At 22.1% G+C, this 13,913-nt stretch overlaps 7 protein-coding genes across 7 annotated transcripts; 2 read left to right on the top strand and 5 right to left on the bottom strand.

Annotated features, from left to right (window-relative positions):
• Positions 1 to 104: 104 nt before the first annotated feature.
• On the bottom strand, positions 105 to 2,188 carry uba2 (sumo-activating enzyme subunit 2; the record flags this gene model as incomplete). The annotated part of the gene is made up of 2 exons (XM_632371.1): positions 105 to 1,937; positions 2,036 to 2,188. The coding sequence occupies 2 exons, from the start codon at positions 2,186 to 2,188 to the stop codon at positions 105 to 107; spliced, it is 1,986 nt and encodes a 661-aa protein (XP_637463.1).
• A 1,289-nt stretch (positions 2,189 to 3,477) lies between these two features.
• DDB_G0286921 (hypothetical protein) lies at positions 3,478 to 5,082 on the bottom strand (the record flags this gene model as incomplete). Its single annotated transcript, XM_632372.1, has 1 exon — positions 3,478 to 5,082. One exon carries the CDS (start codon positions 5,080 to 5,082, stop codon positions 3,478 to 3,480), a length of 1,605 nt encoding a protein of 534 aa, XP_637464.1.
• Positions 5,083 to 6,368: 1,286 nt separating this feature from the next.
• On the bottom strand, positions 6,369 to 7,058 carry ubqD (hypothetical protein; the record flags this gene model as incomplete). Its single annotated transcript, XM_632373.1, has 1 exon — positions 6,369 to 7,058. One exon carries the CDS (start codon positions 7,056 to 7,058, stop codon positions 6,369 to 6,371), a length of 690 nt encoding a protein of 229 aa, XP_637465.1.
• Positions 7,059 to 7,885: 827 nt separating this feature from the next.
• On the bottom strand, positions 7,886 to 9,349 carry DDB_G0286923 (NADH:flavin oxidoreductase/NADH oxidase domain-containing protein; the record flags this gene model as incomplete). The annotated part of the gene is made up of 3 exons (XM_632374.1): positions 7,886 to 8,701; positions 8,807 to 9,015; positions 9,172 to 9,349. 3 exons carry the CDS (start codon positions 9,347 to 9,349, stop codon positions 7,886 to 7,888), a joined length of 1,203 nt encoding a protein of 400 aa, XP_637466.1.
• Positions 9,350 to 10,426: 1,077 nt separating this feature from the next.
• Positions 10,427 to 11,502, top strand: DDB_G0286925 (esterase/lipase/thioesterase domain-containing protein; the record flags this gene model as incomplete). The annotated part of the gene is made up of 2 exons (XM_632375.1): positions 10,427 to 10,451; positions 10,538 to 11,502. 2 exons carry the CDS (start codon positions 10,427 to 10,429, stop codon positions 11,500 to 11,502), a joined length of 990 nt encoding a protein of 329 aa, XP_637467.1.
• Positions 11,503 to 11,643: 141 nt separating this feature from the next.
• Positions 11,644 to 11,886, bottom strand: nedd8l2 (ubiquitin-like protein; the record flags this gene model as incomplete). The annotated part of the gene is made up of 1 exon (XM_632376.1): positions 11,644 to 11,886. The coding sequence occupies one exon, from the start codon at positions 11,884 to 11,886 to the stop codon at positions 11,644 to 11,646; it is 243 nt and encodes an 80-aa protein (XP_637468.1).
• A 674-nt stretch (positions 11,887 to 12,560) lies between these two features.
• On the top strand, positions 12,561 to 13,550 carry DDB_G0286929 (hypothetical protein; the record flags this gene model as incomplete). The annotated part of the gene is made up of 3 exons (XM_632377.1): positions 12,561 to 13,206; positions 13,295 to 13,433; positions 13,496 to 13,550. 3 exons carry the CDS (start codon positions 12,561 to 12,563, stop codon positions 13,548 to 13,550), a joined length of 840 nt encoding a protein of 279 aa, XP_637469.1.
• Positions 13,551 to 13,913: the final 363 nt, after the last annotated feature.

Here is a 13,913-nt window from a genome sequence, read left to right on the forward strand (position 1 = left end):
ACACCATTCACAATTGCAGCAACTATTTTCTAAATATAGAAATAATTAATTTCTTTTTTTTTTTTTTTTTTTTTTTAGTTAAAATTTTAATTTATTATTTTTTTTTAGTCTTGTAAATTTGATTTTAATTTTTTAGAGGAATCTAAATCTTCAGATTCATTTGTATCAATTTCTTTTCTCTTCTTACTAATTGATGGTGTTGCAGATGAAGTAGTTGTGGATGATGGTTGGTCTTCAATAAACATAAAACCATCATCCTCTTCAACATCATTATTATTATTATTATTTTTATTATTATTACTATTATTGTCAGATTCTGTAGTTGTTGTTGTGGTTGTTGTTGTTGTTGTTGTTTGAGAAGTTTTACCAATAATTTCAAAGAATTTATCATCTTCTTCTTTTTCAATTGTAGTAGTTTTACCTTCTTTTTGATCTTTTTCTTTTTGTTGTTGTTTTTTTAATTTTTTAGTATCTTCATCGAAATCTGTAGTATGTTGAATAGTGATTGTTATTTGAAAATCTTGATTATAATCCTCTACAACAAGTGAGGTATCATTTGTTAAACGATGAGTTGCTAAAGTTTTCTTTTCGATTTTTGAACGTTGTTCAATCTCTTCTTTTGATAGATCTTGATCACCACCTTCATAGATTATATCATTACCAACGGTTAGAATTGGTTCATTTACAGCCAAAGATTTCTTTAAAACATGATCAATGAATTGAGAGATTGTAGTTTTTTCAGTATTTAAACGACAAATGATGAAAGAACGATTACAAACAAAACATTTTGGATTTTGAGGTTCTAATTGAGTTGGCATTAGTAATCTCTTACCCGAGGGTAATTGATAGAGGTAAGTGGAAAGACATTGATCGAATCTACCATCGACCACTTTGATTGCCTCCATAACTATTAAACCACCAATTACAGCATTGGTAGTTGCAATTGCGGGTATAATATTGCCAGCCATTGATTTAACATCGAATCTACTCTTCATTGGTATACCAAATATCTTTGAACGAATATTCGAAGCGGAACAAACAAAACTCAATGCCAATTCATCATCTTTATCCCATGTCATTGGCTTTGAGTTGGACTGATCGAATTGTTGTTTCAACTTTTCTAAACAATCTAAAAACACCTCAACATTCTCTTTGAAAGTCCATTGTTTTTGGTCAGGTAATTTAAATATCAATTGATCACCTTCTTCCTCTGCTTGAGAGACCTCTTTTGAACTTAAAATCTCATCCAATTTCAATGAAGTTGGTGGTTGTTTATCTTTCCATAAATCGGGCATATGAATTAATGTTTCTATATCTGTATGAAATATCTTATGAAATACCCAACGTTTGAAACCCTTTTCCTTCTCTATCAATAATTGTTCATCCCTTTTAATATTACCCAATTCCTCAGTGCCATGAATTATATTATTGTCTAAATCAGTCAACGATGATGAATCACCACCACCATCATCATCCTTTGGACCAAACAATTTACCAAATAACATTTTAGCCCAAACTATACAATGAATTGGTGCAGATGGGTTAGTTCTAATTGTACAAACTGCAAATTGTTTTGGTACTGCAATTGGTTGACATTCGAAACATTCGGTTTTACCCTTTCTTATTACACTAACTTGTCCTAAATAACCTGCTGTACCACTCTCAATCATTGGTACATCCACTGATAAACATAATCTATTGACATGTCTACGTGCACTAATATTATCCAATGCATTCATTACCAAATCAAACTGTTTAAAAAATTCACTACCAAATTCACTAGATTTAACATCACCATGATGTGCCGTTATATTCACTTGTTCATTATATTTCATTACTGATTCTTTTGCTATCTTTGCTTTTGACATACCAATATGTTGTTTTCTAAATAAAAATTGTCTATTTAAATTACTAATATCAATTGTATCTAAATCAATCTAGAAAAAAATATATTATTAAAATTTATATTAATATTTAAAACAAATTAAATAATATATATATATATATATGTTTACTCATGAATAAACTTACTTACTATATCAATATTTTTAAAACCAGTTAATACTAAATTTTTTAATAATTCACAACCAATACCACCAGCACCAACAACTAATATTTTACATGTTTGAATTTTATCAAATGTTGATTGACCTAATGCTTGAATAATATGACTATATCTTTCACTCATTGTATTGGTTTTAATTTATTTGTTTTTTTTTTTTTTTTTTTCTTTCTCTCTAAACCTAATGAAGTTGGTAATTAGTGAAAATGAAAAAAAAAAAAAAAATTTGTAAAAAAAAAAATTAAAAAATTAAAAATAAAAAATAAAAAAAAAAAAGAAATTTTTAATTAAAACTATAATTAATTTTATTTTTATTTAATTCTAATTCTCATGGATATAATTATATTACTAACAATATTTAAAAAAAAATTATAAAAAAAATTTAAAAAAAAAATAATAATTGTTATAAAAAAAAAAAAAGAATTTTTAATTAATTAATTATATCTATAATAAATTTTTTTTATTATTATTTAATTCCTACTCAATGGATATCATTATAATATATTATTTGTAAATGTTTAAAAAATTCTATTAAAATTCATACAAAAACCAAGATATCAAAAGTTTTTTTTTTTTTTTTTTTTTTTTTTTTTTTATTTTACCTTTTTGTGTTTATCTGTCCACACAACAATCAAAGAAATTTAATTTAAAAATCAATAAAATTGAAACCTTTTTAGACGAATAAAATCCAACCCTTAAACCATACGGTTGCCCACATTAATTTTCTTTCTAATTTATTATTTTTTTTTTTTTTTTTTTTTTTTTTTTTTTAAACACCAAACTATAAAAATCAAAATGAAAAATAAAAATATTTTAGAAAACTCATAAAAAAAAAAGTTATTTTTAGTTTAATTGTTTTAAACTAGATTTGAGTGGGTTTATGATGCTTGTATTTTAATCTTGAACAATAAATATAATTTTTTTTTATTTTATTTTTTTTTTTATTTTATTTTATTTTCTTTTCTTTTATTTTTTTTTTTTTTTTTTTTTCTTTTTTTTTTTAGTTTTTGAATTAAAAATTAAATAAATAAACAAATAATATATTTTTTTCTTTTTTTTTCTAATCTTTTTTTTTTTTTTATTTATAATTTTTTTTTATTATTTTTACTAAATAAATAAATGTTATTGATATGTATGTAAAAACTACAATTAAAAAATAATTGTTTCTTTTTTTTTTTTTGTCTGTTTAATTCTTTTTTTTTTATTTTTTATTTTTTTTTTTATTTTTTTAATTATAGTCTTATTTGTTGATATTATTATTATTATTATTATTATTATTATTATTATTATTATTATTATTATTATTATTATTATTATTATTATTATTATTATTATTATTATTATTATTATTATTATTATTATTATTATTATTATTATTTTCATTCATTGATTATTAATTTAAATTCATTATTAATTTACATTCTAATGAAAACTGGTTTCAATTCACCTTGTCTCTTTTTTAATAAATTAACTAATGATTGATCAATTTGTGGTGGAAGATTACTACTTTGTTCACCTGGAGGTATGTTATGGAGAAGGGTCATAATTTCTTTATCGATTTTAGAGATCTTTCTGAATGGCCATTTTCTACCTCTTGCAGCTTCTTTCCATCTTTTACTCAAGGTTGAAGTTGGTATACCTAATTTCTTTGCAGCTTCACTTTGTGGGAAATTTAAATATTCTGTAATCTCTATATAGGTTGGATTGGCTTCTGTTAATGATCTATTTTCTGTTGTAACTAATGCATTTGATGCTGATGGAACTGTATTTTGTCCTGTAATTGATGCTATAATATTTCCATTATTATTATTGTTATTATTATCACCACGTGGAGAACTTTCTTCATCATCACTACCATCACTATTATAATTATTATTATTATTGTTGTTATTGAAATTATCGTTGTTATATCCATCATTCATATTATCATTATTATTATTATTATTATTACTATTATTATTATTATTACTATTACTATTATTATTATTTCCATTATTATTACTATTATTACCATTATTATTGTTACCATTATTGTTATTGTTATTATTGTGGTGATTATTATTGCTATTATTACTATTGTTATTATTCAAACTATTAGAATTTGAATCATTTGTTCTTAAAGTTATATTGGCGGGTGTTACTTCTCTGATATCAGGGTCAGATTCTCTATCATATGGTGTCGCAGCTGGTGCATTCATATAATGTTGTAAGTGTAAAGGGATTCTATCCTTTGTTAGTGACAATGGTCTACTATATGGTGAACCATGTGAAAAATGTGGATTGGTTGATGGACTATATACATGTGGTGATGAATTATTGCTGTTATTACTATTGTGATTGTTATTATTATTATTATTATTATTATTACTACTATTATTATTGTTATTATTATAATTATTGCTGTTATTATTGCTGCTATTATTATTATTATTACTATTATTATTATTATTACTATTACTATTATTATTATTATTGCTATTGTTATTGCCATTGCTATTGCTATTGCTATTGCTATTGCTATTGCTATTGCTATTGCTATTGCTATTGCTATTGCTATTGCTATTGCTATTGCTATTGCTATTGCTATTGCTATTGCTATTGCTATGGTTACTATTATTATTATTATTGCTATTGCTATGGTTATTATTATGGTTATTGTTGCCATGGTTGTTGTTATTGTTACTATTATTGCTATTATTATGGTTGTGGTTATTATTGTTATTGTTGTTGTTGTTTCCATTGTTGTTACTGTTGCTGTTGTTGTTGTTGTTGTTGTTGTTGCTGCTGTTGTTGTTGTGGGTGGCACTCATTACATTTTGAGGTGATGGTAAATTGGGGGAACTATTACCTCCATTGCTATTAACATTTCCATTGGCATTGTTGCTATTGTTGCTATTATTATTATTTACATTGCTGCTGTTATTGTTATTATTATGGTTTAAAATTGAATTTGCAGGAAAATCAAAATCTAATTGTGGATGGGTTGGTAATCTTGGTTGCTGACTTGAAAGATGTGACATTTTTATATATTTTTTGCGTGAATTAAAATTTTAAAAATAAATATATTGAATAATAAAAAAAATAAATAAATAATAAAAAAATAGAAAATGTAATAAAAAAAAAAATAATAATAATAAATTAAAATTATTTATTGTATGTGTATATGTATTATTGTGTATGTAATAGGGATATTAGTTTTCTTTTTTTTTTTATTTTTTTATTTTTTATTTTTTATTATTATTTTGAAACTAGTGAAAAAAAAAAAATAGGTTTGTATGATTTGTAAAGATAAATATTATATAATAATGATAATAACTATAGGAGAAAAAAAATTATTTTGGTTAGCTTTAATTTTTTTTTTTTTTTTTTGTGTGAAAATTCGTTAAAATTCAAAAAAAAAAAAAAAAAATAATAAAAAAAATTAAAAAAAAAAAAATAAAAATTTAAAAAAAAATAAAAAAAAAAAAAAAAAAAGAAAAAAAAATAAAAAAAAAAAAAAAAAAGAAAAAAAAAAAGTATTCAGTTGACTAGTTTTGAATTTAAATTATCTCAAAATGATATGATTCTTTGCAGATATTTATTTTTTTTGTTTTGGTATTAATTATTTTTATTTTTTTTATTTATATTTTTTATTTTTAATTTCTTTTTTTTTTAAATTTTGAAATTCGAGTGAAATTTAGATCAATTGATAACAAAGAGATTTTTTTTAAATTATTATTATTTTTATTATTATTATTAATATTTATTAAATTAACTATAGTAATAAAAATAATAATTAAAATAATAATAATAAAATTAATATATATGATAATAAGGATAATGATAATAAAATAAAGTTATGTTTATAAAAAAAAAAATAACTTGAACTTTTTTTTTTTATTTTTAAAATCTAAAATAGATTAAAAAATTTTTATATATTTATTACTATTGGATCTATTTTTTCTAGTTTTTTAATTATTTATTTTAAAAAAAAAAATGAATAAAAAAAAAAATAAATGAATATTAGAATTTAAAAGAATGGATTTGGAATTTAATTTTAATATTAGTAGCATTAGGCCGATATACTAATAATTTCACGTTTAAATAAATTCTATTTTAAAATAATAATAAATTAAATCTTTTAAAAAAAAAAAAAAAGAAGTTAAAAGTTAAACATAACTCGTATAATAAAAATAACGATTAATATTTTATCGGCCAAAAAAAAGATTAAAATTAAATGGTTTTCAAAATAAAGTAACAAAAATTGTTTTTTTTTTTTTTATTGAAATTTGATTTACATATTTACAAGTGGTTTTATTTATAGTTTTTAAAGACCACCTCTTAATCTTAAAACTAAGTGGAGAGTTGATTCTTTTTGAATATTGTAATCAGAGAGAGTACGACCATCTTCTAATTGTTTACCAGCAAAAATGAGACGTTGTTGATCTGGTGGAATACCTTCTTTATCTTGAATTTTGGCTTTAACATTTTCAATATTATCAGATCCTTCAACCTCCAAGGTGATAGTTTTACCAGTGAGAGTTTTAACAAAGATTTGCATACCACCTCTTAATCTAAGAACTAAATGGAGAGTGGACTCCTTTTGAATGTTATAATCAGAAAGAGTACGACCATCTTCTAATTGTTTACCGGCAAAGATTAATCTTTGTTGATCTGGTGGAATACCTTCTTTATCTTGAATTTTAGCCTTTACATTTTCAATATTATCAGAACCTTCAACTTCTAAAGTGATAGTTTTACCAGTGAGAGTTTTAACAAAGATTTGCATACCACCTCTTAATCTTAAAACTAAGTGAAGAGTTGATTCCTTTTGAATATTGTAATCAGAGAGAGTACGACCATCTTCTAATTGTTTACCAGCAAAAATGAGACGTTGTTGATCTGGTGGAATACCTTCTTTATCTTGGATTTTAGCCTTTACATTTTCAATATTATCAGAACCTTCAACTTCTAAAGTGATAGTCTTACCAGTGAGAGTTTTAACAAAGATTTGCATATTAAAAAATTATTTGGAGAAATAAATAAGAAAAAAAAAGCTATAGTAAAGTATTTGTTATTTGTATTTGTATTTTGTATTTAATGAGTTATTAAAAATGAAAATTTAAAAAAAATTTGACTTTTTATATTAAATTTAATTAAAAAAAAGAATTTAATTTTTTAACTTTTTTTTTTTTTTTTTTTTTTTTTATTTTTAATAAATTTTTATCAATTCTGTGAAATGTGTTTTTTAATTTTTTTAAGGGTTTGTTTCCTTTTTTTTTTTTTTTTTTTTTTCCCTTAAATTTTTAAAATTTTTTTTTATTTTTAGTATTTTTTTGAGAAACCTTTTTTTTTTTTTTTCATTAAATTTTAATCTTGGGATTTCGGAATGTTTTGGGAAATTTTATTTTATTTATTTTTTTTTCAAAACAATTTTAAAAACATCCAAATTTGACACTTAAAATAAAAAAAAAAAATTTTAATCTTGGGATTTCTGAATATTTTGTGAAACTTTATTTATATAATATTATTTTTTTTTTAAAATGGTCTAATTTTATTTTTTATGGATTTAATTTATAAAAATAGAACACAAAATGATTTTAAATTCTTAATATTCAGTTTTTTTTTTTTTTTTTTAAGATCATTCTAGATTATTCTAGATTTCTCTAGATTTTTATAGATTTCACTATTATTATTTTTATTTTTTTTTTTTTTTTTTTTTTTTTTTTAATTTTCATTTTAACTATTTATTAAAAAAAAAAAAAAAAAAAATAGTTTTGAATTGATTTCTAAGATTTTTTTTATTTATTTTTTTTTTTTTTTATTTATTTTTTTTTTTTTTTTTTAATAAGCAGTATTTGTGAATCTACCTCTATTATAATGAATATTATAATCAATTTTAATATTTAATTCATGAGCAACTTGATAAGTGAAATGTGGATTTCTTAAGAATGGTCTTGCTAAAAATACTAAATCAGCACGATCTTGTTGAAGAATTTCTTCAATTTCTTTACCAGAATTAATTAAACCAACGCAAGCAACAGATAATTTAGAGGTAGCCTTTTTAACGGCATGAGCCAATGGTACTTGATAGCATGGACCAATGGTGATTGATTGAGACATTGAATTGCCACCAGAGGAGCAATCGAATACGTCGACATCCATAGTCTCCAAAATCTTTGCAACTCTAATTGTGTCATCTAATGTCCAACCACCTTCACACCATTCCTCACATGATAAACGCACACCCAATGCTTTCTCAACTGGCCAAACTGAACGAATTGCTCTAACAATATCAAATAAGAATCTGCATCTATCCTCAAATGAACCACAACCATATTGATCAGTACGTTTATTTGAAGTTGGTGAAAGGAATTGATTAATTAAATAACCATGAGCACCATGAATTTCAATGAAATCAAATCCTGCTTTTTCGCATCTCTCTGCTGCCAATCTAAATGAATCAATCACTTCCTTAATATCATCCAATGTCATCTCAATTGGTACTGACATATTCTCATTAAATGCAATTGGTGATGGTCCATAAGTTTTCCAACCTTTACCATCTTCACTTTCTGGAATTGAAAATCTAGCATTATCCAAAAATGGTGGATTTGATGATGCTTTTCTACCTGCATGTGCTAATTGAATACCAGCATACTAATAAATCATTAATATATATATTAATAAATGATTAATTTTATTATTATTATTATTATTATTATTATTATTATTATTATTTATTATAATGTATATAATACATACTGAATTATATAAATGAATATTATCAGTAATTCTTTTCATTGGTGCAATATGTTCATCTTTGTAAACACCTGCATCTGCATATGAAATTCTACCATTTGCTAATGTTGCAGCAGCTTCAAATACTATTAATGAAGCACCACCTCTAGCATAACTGGTATAATGACCAAGATGGAAATCATTCATAAAACCATCTTCTGAGCTATACATACCTAGGTAAAAATTAAAAAATAAAAAATATTAATAAAAATAATAATAATAATAATAATAATAATAATAATAATAATAATAATAATAATAATAATAATAATAATAATAATAATAATAATAATAATAATAATAATAATTTAATTAATAAAATTACTTACACATTGGAGAAACAACAGTTCTATTTTTTAATGTCATATTTTTAATAGTAATTGATGTAAATGTTTTTGGTACTTCGACATTTGATGATGAATCTGGTGTTGTTGTAACTGATGGAAAACCTGGACCTTTATAGGTTGATGGAAGGGTATAGAGATCATTTGGTTTATATTCTTGCATTTTTTTTTATCAATATTTATTTCAATATTTTATATATTTCTTTTTTTATTTTTAGAAATGTTGTTTTTAAAAAATAAAAATAAAAAAAAAAAAAAAACTTTATTTTATATTCAATAAAAAAAAAAAAATATGAGTGTTAACGAACTTTTTTTTTTTTTTACTTCTTTTTTGTTTAAACCATTCTCTGTTTTCTTTTTTTTTTTTTTTTTTTTTTTTTCAATTCTCGATACAATTTAAATTACTCTCAAAAAATTTGATTTTTGAGTCAATCATTTATTCCAAAGGCATTTATGTAAATTTCGGTGTGATCGTCTTCGAAGAATAAAATTATTAAAAAAAAAAAAAAAATCTTTTCCGGGCTGATTTTTTTTTTTTACAAAATGACAAAAATTCTAAAACTAAAATTTAAAAAGAACACTCAAAGGAAACCTAAAATTTCAAATACAATTCTTTTTTTTTTTTTTTTTATTTTTTTTTTTTTTTTTTTATTATTTGTTTATTGTTATTTTTATTGTTGTTTTTTTTTTTTATTTTTTTTTATTTTTTTTTTTTATTTTTTCTTTGATATTTTACAAATACATTTTTTTAAATCCAAAAAATAAAAATTATTAATAGAAATGTATTTGTAAAGGGGTGGTATTTGGAAAAAATCCAATATAAATTTAAGTTTTAGTTTTTTTTTTTTTTTTTTTTTGAAAAGGCAATGAAATAATTTTATTTTAATGCCAAAAGCAGTATATTTTGGGCAATTTCCATACAACATCAATTTTTTTTTTATTTTTATTATTATAATAAATCTATTTCATTGATGTTCAAACCAATTTTTTATTGGCTTTTTTCCTTTTTTATTTTTTTTTCAATTTTAAACCCATTTCAATATTTTCAATAAAATTCTGCAATTACCCCCCCATTTAATTACAACAAAAAAAAAAAAAAAAAAAAAAAAAAAAAAAAAAAAAAAAAAAAGCACAAAAAAAAAAAAGCACAAAAAAAAAAAAGAAAATTGAAATAAATTATTATTTAATATTTAATTCTATCAAATGTTTGTTTTAATTAAAACTATATTAAAAAAAAAAAATGGCTTGTAAAAATTTTTCATTAGGTAAATAATTAAAATTTATTTTTATTTCATATAATATAAATGAAGGTTTTTTTTTTTTTAAAACTAATTAATTATAAACTATATAGAAAGAGATGCTTTAAATTTGTGTGAAGGTGCTATGAAGGGTAAACCAATTCAAGAACTTAAACCAGAAGAAGCTAGAAATAACTTTGTAAAGATTCAATCTGGTGATGTTTACAAGTATCCATGTAATATTGAAGATATTAAAATGGATTTGGGTGGTGAATTAGGATCGGTTAATGTCAGAGTATTGACACCACCAAATGCCAAAGAATCCAAAAACAAATTGCCAGCAATTCATTACTCTCATGGTGGTGGTTGGGTCATGGGTGATCATGTAACTCATGATAAACTAATCCGTGAAATTTGTTACCGTACCAATTCTTTGGTGATCTTCACTGAATATAGTAGACCACCAGAAGTCAAATATCCAATCCAAAACGAACAATGCTATGCAGTGATTTTGAAATTCATAAAGGATGCTGCTAAATGGAATATCGATCTCAACAATTTCTCATTGGTTGGCGATAGTGCCGGTGGTAATATGGCTATTGTGTTGGGGTTGATGGCAAAAGTTAGAAATGGACCTTCGTTCAAGAGAATTTGTCTCTACTATCCAGCCATTGATAGCGGTATGAATTCAGGTTCCTATAAAGAATTCCATAATGATTTCTATCTTACTAAAGATGGTATGAAATGGTTCTGGGATGCATACACCAACAGTCCAAAAGACACCAATGAAATCTACTGCTCTCCTTCCAAATGCAAAGAATCTGATGTCATGGGTTTCCCAGAAACAATGATCATCAATGGTGAAGCTGATGTCCTCCGTGATGAAGGTGAAAATTTCGCTAGACTATTACGTAAAGCAAATGTTCCAGTAACTCACCTAAGAATTCAAGCAATGGTTCATGATTTCGTTGCTCTAAACTGTCTTGATCAATCAAAAGCATGTAGAGTTGCAATGGATTCCTCAATTGATTTCTTAAATAAATCTCATGATCCAAATGCAACTAAACCAAAATGTTGAAAATAATCAATCAATCAATCAATCAATCAATCAATCAATCAATTATAAAATAAAACACATTTACATTTTCAACAAAATTAATTAACAACAAAGTTTGTTTTTTTTTTTTTTTTTTTAAATTATTTGTACATATAAAATAGTTTATTTTAAAAAGTTTGAAGATTTTTCAAATAAAACTGAAATTGTCGAACCATCTTTAATACCACAACTTTTTAATGTTGAAGTGTCCTTTAAAACTTTGCCGTCGAAAATTAATTTTTGCTCTTGTGGGTTAATACCTTCCATAATTCTTATTGAATTTTTAATTAATTCTATTTTATCAGTTTCGTCAAAATTTAATTCTGTTCTTTTACCTGTTGAGTGAAATTGGAGATTGATATTCATTGTTTTTTGTTTTTTGTTTATTGAAATGTTTTTTGTTTTTTGTTTGATGTATAATGAAGTTTTTTTTTTTTTTTTTTTTTATTTATTTAATTTTTTTTTTTTTTTTTTTTTTTTTCATTTCAATGATCTTTTGGATATTTTCGAAAATTATCATAACATTTTGAAAAAGTGAGATAATTTAAAAAAAAAAAAAAAAAAAAAAAAATTGCTACTTGTTTTTTTAACAATTCATTCTGCGCAGGGTGTAAAAACAAATTGAAAAATAAAAATTCAAAATATCTAAAATAAAATGATATCTCAAATAATTAATGAATAAAAAAAAAAAAAAAAAAAAAAAATTAAATGGACTGGAATTCTTGTAAAATTTAAAAATATTATATAATCAAGTAAAAATAAAGTTAGATATACACTTTTAATTGAAATTCTAAAAATAAAATTGTGAATGAATATTGTTATTTTTTTTTTCTTAATTATTTTTCATATTTTTATTTATTTTTAACTTTATTATGAGAAAAAACTAAGAAAATTTTCTTGTCAAAAAAAAAAAAAAAAAAAAAAAAAAAAAAAAAAAAACGTTTTTAATTTTTTTTTTTCTTTTTTTTTTTTTTTTTCAAATAGTGGTTTGTTAATAATTATAAAATAAAATAAAATAAAATAAAAACTAAAATATAAAAATGTCATTTCAAAGTTTAAATCCAGTTAATAAATCAAAATCATTAGTTGCATTATCAAAATCATTATCATATGTTTTACGTCATGGCGCAGAAAAAGAAGGTTTAAAAATTGATTCACAAGGATTTATAAAAGTCGATGATATATTAAAAAATAATTTATTTAAAAATACAAATTTTAAAGAGATACAAGAGGTGGTTGATACAAATGATAAGAAAAGGTATCATATGGAATTGAATGATTCGGATGGGTGTTATTATATTAGAGCAAATCAAGGTCACACATTAGAAAATGTTGATAATGTTGAAATGACTAAAATCACATCTGCAGATCAAGTGGGTACTGTGTTTCATGGTACTTATAGAAAACATTTACAGTCTATACTAAATGAGGGTTTGAAAAAGATGGATAGAAATCATATTCATTGTGTCAATAAAATCATGGGTCAAGAAATTACATCAGGTATGAGAGGTTCCTGTAATATGATTGTCTATATCGATGTGCCTCTATTACTTCAAGACGGTATAGATTTATATTTATCTCAAAATAATGTTGCATTAACTGATGGTTTAAATAATACTGGAATATTACCACCAAAATATTTTATAAAAATAACTGATGCAAAAAATGATGTTACCATTTGGCAACGTTAGAATAATAAAAAATAATAATAAAAAATAATGATAAAAAATTTTTATCTTTGGAATAAAATCTAAAATTTTAGATTTTTTTTTAGATATGCGTGTGAAAAAAAAAAAGATTTTTATTTTTATTTTTTTTTTTTTTTTTTTTTTTTTTTTTTTTTTTTTGATCTTTGTTTTGAGCAATTATTTTTTTTTTATTTTTTTTATTTTTTTTCATTTTTTTTTTGCACCGTTTTTTTAATTTTTCTTTTTTTTATTTTTTATTTTTTATTTTTTTTTCAAATAATTATAAGAAATCCAAATTTTTCGAATACCCATTTTGGTTTGGGTCCACAAAAAAAAAAATAGAAAAATAAAAAAAAAAAAAAAAAAAATAATGAAATACAAATAATTGAAACTTTATTTTTTTATTTATTTTTTTATTTATTTTTTTTTATTTTTTATTTTTGTACACATTTAAACACCCACACACACATTTTCACCCTCCCCCCCACATTACAAAATATTGAAGCATATTCAATATAATTATTAGAAAAAAAAAATACAATCATTCAATTAATTTAATAAAATTCAAAAAAAAAAAAAAAAAAAAAAAAAAAAATCATTCGTTTCTAAATTATTATATCATATATTTTTAATTTTATTTATTTATTTATTTATTTATTTATTTATTATTTATTTATTTATTTATTTATTAGTAAATAGTAATTA

The sequence above is a fragment of the Dictyostelium discoideum genome, assembly GCF_000004695.1.
Source record: "Dictyostelium discoideum AX4 chromosome 4 chromosome, whole genome shotgun sequence".
In the NCBI taxonomy this organism is placed as follows: Eukaryota; Evosea; class Eumycetozoa; order Dictyosteliales; family Dictyosteliaceae; genus Dictyostelium; species Dictyostelium discoideum.